Source organism: Grammomys surdaster, unplaced genomic scaffold (assembly GCF_004785775.1).
Source record: "Grammomys surdaster isolate TR1022 unplaced genomic scaffold, NIH_TR_1.0 339, whole genome shotgun sequence".
Classification (NCBI taxonomy): Eukaryota; Metazoa; Chordata; class Mammalia; order Rodentia; family Muridae; genus Grammomys; species Grammomys surdaster.
In genome coordinates this window covers 1010217-1017607 of record NW_021604758.1, presented here as the reverse complement: position 1 = coordinate 1017607, position 7391 = coordinate 1010217, and the positions used below count along the sequence as shown (strand labels likewise).

Genomic DNA, 7391 nt, shown 5'->3' with positions numbered 1-7391 from the left:
AGGCTAAGGAGGAGTAGGCACCCGGCCTAGCTGGGGTGGTGGCTGGCTTGCTAGGTGCCCTGGGTGCCCTGGGGCAAAGAGAACCATGCCCACGGCGCCCTCTGGTGGCTGCCTGAAGCACAGTCAGGGCGGACCTACAGGTCTGGCAGGTTGGGGTGCAAACCTGCCCGGCAGCCACTTCCTGCAGCCCGGTGCATTCCTGAACTTCACTTTCCGCCACACCCCTTTCACCGCTTTTGAAAGTCTGGGTACTTAAACTGCAACTTAATTTCCCTTACCTGCCGCGGGAGCCAGAACTCCGGTGGTTCTAGTACCTTCCCTCGGGGACGTAGAGTAACTACTTGACTTTCTGTTCTTAGAAGACTCAGCTGTCTGACCACGATGTGAACAAAGACTGACATCTTCAGCCACAATTCAGGAAGGGGTGCCTTATCCCAGAGCCCCTCCCTGAGGAGCCATCTCCTTCCTCAACACCAATCAATCCGGACTCTAGCCCTCCTCCCTCAGACCCAGGGGTCCAGCTTCAGCCCTCCCCCCTCAGACTCTCCAGGCCCGCCCCTTTTTAGGGCTGCAGCCACCAGCAGTCCCCTCCCGGTCCTCGAGAACCTGCCCCCTGCTCCCTCTTGGTCCCGCCCCAACCTGGAGTCTTTCCCCGCCACACCCCTCTGTCCCAGTCCCAGGCCACCCGAGGGACCCATGGCTGCGGCGGCAGCCCCGCGAGGGTGGCACGGGGGAGAGCCACGCGCGCTTAGCCGGGCTGTGAAGTTGCTTCAGCGCCTGGAAGAGCAATGCAGGGATCCCAGGTTGGTCATGGGGCCGCCGTCGCTGCGGGACCTGCTGCCCCGCACGGCACAGCTGCTTGGAGAGGTGGCAAAGGCCCGGCGGGAGGCCAGGGAAGACCCCGAGGGACCCGGTGGCGCCGGTGACTTTCTGACCATCTACCTGGCCAATCTGGAGGCCAAAGGCAGGCAGGTGGCCGAGCTCCTGCCACCCCGAGGCAAAAAGGACGCGAACCAGGATGTTTTCCGGGAGGGCTCGAGATTCAGGTGAGTGCTACCCGACCTCGGAGACAAGTCACAGACTAGTGATTTCCGGATTGTGCCACCAGCCGCCTGTTCCCTCACACCCAGGGGTCCAGGTCCAACGCTCCTCCGAATTTTTCCCTCTTTTAAGCACCCTTGCCGCCAGATCTCCTTTCTCCCTTTCGTGGATCAGCTCCCACCTGGGGTCCAGGCATGTGTCACCTTAGATACACATAGCCTAGTGAATGTGGGGAGCACAGACTTCCTGTTGGGGAGGCAGGATGAGGGGACCCACCTGTCAAAGCCTGAGAAACAGGCCAGCCCCCACTCCCACCCCACCCCCACCTGCCTGGGTTCCATCAAGGACATCAGTTCCAAGGACCTTGGACTTGCCTGCCCTCTGGCCCGAGGGACAGCTGCACAGGAGAACTGGAGCTGGACCCCAGAGCAAGGTCTAAACTGGTGACTTAGGCCCGGCTACCTAGCCTTCCGGCCTTAGTCGTGGCTTGCCTGGCTTATGATGAGATGAAGCGAAAGGTAGGTAGGTAGATAGATAGATAGATGATAGATAGATAGATGATAGATACAGTATATACTGTATATATTATATGTACATATACATATATGTATGTGTATATACATATATTTGTACTATGTGTATATATATGTATATACACATATATATACATATATATAATGAAAATGCACATCCTTCTTCTTTCTTTCTTTCTTCCTTTCTTTCTTTCTTTCTTTCTTTCTTTCTTTCTTTCTTTTTTTATGTAGTTCAAGCTGGCCTTTAAGCTCACTCTGTAGACCAGGCTGGCCTCAAACTCACAGAGATTCACCTGGGGTCAAAGGGCTCTGCCACCACAATCAGCCCAGAGTAATAAACTGTTTTTTTTTGTTGTTGTTGTTGTTTTTTGTTTCTTTGTTTTTATTGGTTGATTGCTTGGTTGTTTTTAGATAGAGCTTCTCTGTATAGCTAGCTCTAGCTGTCCTGGAATTTCCTCTGTAGACCAGGCTGGCCTCGAACTCAGAAATCCACCTGCCTCTGCCTCTTGAGTGCTGGGATTAAAGGCATGTGCCACCACTGCCCGTCTACAGATTTCTTTTTTTTTAAATATTTATTATTTTATGTATGTGAATATGCTGTAGCGGTCTTCAGACACACCAGAAGAGGACATGGGACCCCATTACAGATGGTTGTGAGCCACCATGTGGTTGCTGGGAATTGAACTCAGGACCTCTGGAAGAGCAGTCAGTGCTCTTAACCACTGAGCCATCTCTCCAGCCCCAAAAAGTATATCTGAAGGAGGAGGAGGAGGAGGAGGAGGAGGAGGAGGAAGAGGAGGAAGAGGAAGAAGAAGAGGAGGAGGAGGAGAAGAAGAAGAACCAGACCAAGTGGTGGCGCATGCCTTTAGTCCCGGCACTTTGGAGGCAGAGGCAGGTGGATCTCTGAGTTCAAGGACTGCCTGGTCTACAGAGTGAGTTCCAGGACAGCCAAAGCTACAAGAGAAACAGGAGCAGGTGCTTTAATTGTGGAATATTGTAGCTCTCTCAAAAAACCAAACAATGCAAAGAATCAGTTTGTTACTCTAGGCTAATTGTAGTGTCAGAGCCCTTTGACCTCAGCACTCAGGAAGCAGAGGCAGACTGTTAGTCTGAGGCCAGCCTGGTCTACAGAGTGAGTTTAAAGGCCAACTCAAACTACATAATGAAATCTTGTCTGAGAGAGAGAGAGAGAGAGAGAGAGAGAGAGAGAGAGAGAGAGAGAAAACCTTTCAGTCTGAACCAGCCAGAGTTGCTAGTGACAAACTCGTTGGGCTACACAGCTCTGCATTCTGGGAAGCAAGGTTGCTAAGAAACTGTCAGGAGCCCTACAGACCCGGCCACTATTAGTATAAATGAGAGGTATAATACGATCAGCATGCACCGACTGCTAACCCAATATGATACGCAGATTTTGTTTGATTTTGAAAATGTTGAGGATGGAACCCTGATCCCTGAGCATGGTAGGCAGAGACTTTTCCACTGAAACACACCCCAGCCCCTCACTGGGGGATTCTAGGCAGGCTCTACCACTGAGCCACGCCCCCAGCCCCTCACTGGGGGATTCTAGGCAGGGGCTCTACCACTGAGCCACGCCCCCAGCCCCTCACTGGGGGATTCTAGGCAGGGGCTCTACCACTGAGCCACGCCCCCAGCCCCTCACTGGGGGATTCTAGGCAAGGGTTTTACTGCTGAACCTTGCCCTGAGCCGTGCCCTCTCTATGCTCATAAGGCATAGCCAAGGCCCTCATTGTTCCCCAGTGATTCAGGAGCTGACCTCACGTGTTTATTTCCACTTCACAAGTGAGGAACTGAGGAGACTTGGGGAAAGCATTTGTTAATGATTTTCCAATACTTTCATAGCTGGTTAGTGTCCGAAACTCCATTATTGCCTTCTCCATCCTGATCTCAAACCAAAGGCAGCCAACACACCCACTGGTGTGGAAGGCAGTCCGGGCATTCGCTGAGCGTCGACGGCGATGGTTACTCCCCGCCATCTCAGTAGGATAGACTTCTCCAGCCCCAGCAGGCTTTGGGCCTGTGCTGTGCTGGAGGCAGATTTGGATCGTAGCTTCCACACTTCCTGCATAGATGGGGAAAAAGATGTGCAGAGAAGAGAGGCCTCAGAACTGAGACGGGCTCTTGGTGCGCTGATTCACTGGAGGAAATCTAGAGGCCTTGCACCTGTAGGGACTCTCCCTACATCCTGTGTGAGGCTCATAACTTCTTCCTGCAGGCGACAACTGGCCAAGCTGGCCCTCATCTTCAGTCACATGTACGCGGAGTTGAGTGCACTCTTCCCTGCAGGGAAGTACTGTGGGCACCTGTACCAGCTCACCAAGGGCTCTGCCCACATCTTCTGGAGGGAGTACTGTGGAGTTCGGTGAGTGGACCTTCGCCAAGGGAAGGTGGGCTCCAAGTCCTCTAACTGCCCTGCCCAAGGACAGGAAGTGGGGACGAGAGACGCTGCTTCCTGTTATAGGCCCTTTCTCCATCCACGGCTGTAACCACGCCCCTTCCCATCCAGGTGTGTGCTTCCCTGGGCTGAGTTCCAGTCCCTCCTGTGCGCCTGCCACCCTGTGGAACCAGGCCCTACCATGCAGGCCTTGCGGTCCACCTTGGACCTCACCTGTAGCGGCCATGTGTCCATCTTTGAGTTTGACATCTTCACCCGGCTCTTCCAGGTCAGGGAAGGTCAAGGCTGGGCACTGGACCTAGAACCCTGGGTCTGAGGAAGAAGCTAGGGCGTAGACCCCCGGGTCTGAGGGAGGAGATAGGGACTGGGCGCACTGGATCTAAGGGAGGAAGGCTGGATCTGGACCACTGAGCCTTGGGGAAGAAAGGGTGTATGGTTTCCTGTGTGTATAGAGTGTTCAGAGTCACCACACATGTGAATAGGTAGGGATGATGAACCCTTGAACCCTGAAGGTCCTACCTAGGGCATAGGCTACTTCCTTGGTCCCTTAGTGACCATCTCTGTTCCTCCCAGCCGTGGCCCACTTTACTGAGGAATTGGCAACTCCTGGCTGTCAACCACCCTGGATACATGGCCTTCCTCACCTATGATGAGGTCCAAACACGCCTGCAGGCCTACAGAGACAAACCGGGCAGGTGAGCAAAGCACAGCCCCATGGGACATGTAGTCTAGTCCTGACGAAAGTGAGGGGAATCCCTCACTTCTGAGAGGCCAAGAACTGAGGTTCCTGGGAGGTCGGGAGCTCTGCAGCTGGAGGTCAGTGGTGTTTTCCTGTAATTCTAGCACTTGGGAGGTGGAGGCTGGAGGATGAAAAGTTTAAGGCCAGCCTGGGCTACCTGAGACATTGTCTTAAAAAAAAAAAAAAAAAAAAGCCGGGCGGTGGTGGCGCACGCCTTTAATCCCAGCACTTGGGAGGCAGAGGCAGGCAGATCTCTGAGTTCGAGAGTTCGAGGTTAGCCTGGTCTACAGAGTGAGTTCCAGGACAGCCAGGGCTACACAGAGAAACCCTGTCTCTAAATAAATAAATAAATAAATAGATAATTAATAATAAATAAAAAAAACAGCAACAACAAAAAACAAAACCACCTCTGAGTTAAGATGCCCAGTACCCCTGCCTCCTCTCCGGGAGCCTCCTGGGTCATCCCACAGCCCAGTAGCTTATTGATTGAATTTACTGAAACAGTAATATCTGCTCTACCAAGGAGTTCCAAAGGCCCTACCCAAGATACAGTTCTGTCTTGACACGTTAGAGGCTATGCTGTAAACCCATGAAATAGTTTTGTTTTGAGATAGGGCTTGCTTCATTTAGCCCAGGCTAGTGTCAAACTTGCCATGTAGCTAAGGATGACCCTTGAAATCCTGATCATCCTCCCTTTACATCCCTGAGTGCTGGGGGTTATGGGTATCACCACTCCACTCAGGGGTTTGCCAAGGTTTATTTGTTTGCTTTTGTTTCATTTTGGGTTTCTCTGTGTAGCCCTGGCTGTCCTGGAACTCGCTCTGTAGACCAGGCTGGCCTCGAACTCAGAGATCTACCTGTCTCCTGAGTGCTGGGATAAAAGGCATGTGCCACTACCATACAGCTAATTGGCTTTCCTTAAAAGGCTGAGGATACACTGAGCACCCATAGGTTGAAGGAAGACATCTGGTTTATCAGTCTCTGCAGGGCTGAGATGTGCCAGCCTCTGGAAGGCAAAGACAGTATAGCAGCTTCTCTCTAGAGACCCTATTCTCTTCAGGCTGGGAGAGGGAGGGGAAGGAAGAGAAAGGGAAGGGTCTTTCTCAGTCTGTCTCTATCTCCGCCCATGTCTCTGTAGCAGCATCCTTGTCTAGATGGGTCGCTTTGGGTATATAAGGCATCTCATAGCCCAGGCTAGCCTTCAATCAGCTGTATAGGGGGGAAGGGAGGGGCAATTATAAAACAGAAAGAAAGAACCAGAGTGGGAGATTCAGGCACAGACAGATCCAAGCTTTCAAGCCCTTTCATCAGAGGTCAGTGTCTGAGTGTAACTTTCGTCCAGCTTTTCCTGTATTAGCCTCATTCTGAGATGTGGCCCATTGCTATGGTGGGCAATGGTCTCTAAAGCCATAGCCATATACCCTCTCAGTCTGTAACTATGGGTGGGGAGCAAGGCCCCCCTCCCATAAAGGATGAAGACGGAGATACCCGGGTCCCCGACAGGGCAGACATTTGGGTGCCCCAAGAAGGGACAGCAGCGCCCACTCTCCATCCAATCTGTCTTTCCACAGCTACATCTTCCGGCCCAGCTGTACCCGCCTGGGGCAGTGGGCCATTGGGTACGTGAGCTCTGATGGGAGCATCCTACAGACCATTCCTCTCAACAAAACTCTGCTCCAGGTGCTCCTGAAAGGACAAAAGGATGGCATGTGAGTCCCCAGACTGATAGGAAAAGGGTGTCAGCAAAATCCACTTGGAGAGATTTAGCACAAATCATGGGCTTGACTTGAAGGTACTGCGGGGACACAGCCAGCACACCTAGCGGTAATGCCACGAGCTACCAGCAGGGGGCGGCCGGGTTCTCAAGGCCGCGGAATGTCTGCAGCCACGCAGCGCGGCTGCAAAGTGCAGGATTCCGTCCTCAGCCTGGGCTTCAAAGCCTGTGCTTCTAGAAGCCGTCTCCTGCTCTAGGGTCTAGATTGGCAGGGCAGGGGCGGGGAAACAGCCAAACTAGTGGTTTTCCACCTGTAACCTCAGCTGCCTCCGGCGGTTTCCTGAGGAAAGTTGCCCGCGGTGGTGAGGGGAGGGGCCCGGCTGCTCTCCAGGGTTCTCTCTCCCCAGATCTTTTGTGGTTAGCGCCGCCGGGGATGCTTCCTAGCTAGGTCAGATGCTACCAATAAACTGCAGGGTTGATGTGAGTCAGAGACAGAGAAGAGAGAGACAGGTGGACAGACCTGTTGCTTCTCATGGTTCCCAGGGCTTCTGTTCTATAAAATGGCAAAAGCCTTGACTCATTACATACCAAACTGCTACTCTCAAGGACCGGGCAAGCTTGTGTCACCTTCCTGACCGTCACATCCCTTTTAATACGTCATTTATTTTATTAGAATTTGTTTGGTCTTTTGTTCTTTGTTTTGAAAATGTATTGGTCTTCAGCAGGAGTGAGATACGTGCGGTGTGTGTGTGTGTGTGTGTGCATGTGTGTGTCCGGGTACAGGAGGATCCTGAGATCTGCATTCTAAGCTACACTTTGAGATTCTCTTTCAGCAAGAAAAAGGGGGGAAAAAATGTACGGATCATATCGGGGCATGGCTCAGTGGTAGAGCCCCTGCCTAGAATCCCCCAGTGAGGGGCTGGGGGCGTGGCTCAGTGGTAGAGCCCCTGC

General features: G+C 52.7%; 1 protein-coding gene across 1 annotated transcript; it reads left to right on the top strand.

Annotated features, from left to right (window-relative positions):
• The first annotated feature begins 675 nt into the window (after positions 1-675).
• On the top strand, positions 676-6439 carry Cblc (Cbl proto-oncogene C). Its single transcript, XM_028778712.1, has 5 exons — positions 676-1046; positions 3808-3954; positions 4099-4255; positions 4561-4682; positions 6298-6439. Exons 1-5 carry the CDS (start codon positions 697-699, stop codon positions 6437-6439), a joined length of 918 nt encoding a protein of 305 aa, XP_028634545.1. The 5' UTR covers positions 676-696.
• Positions 6440-7391: the final 952 nt, after the last annotated feature.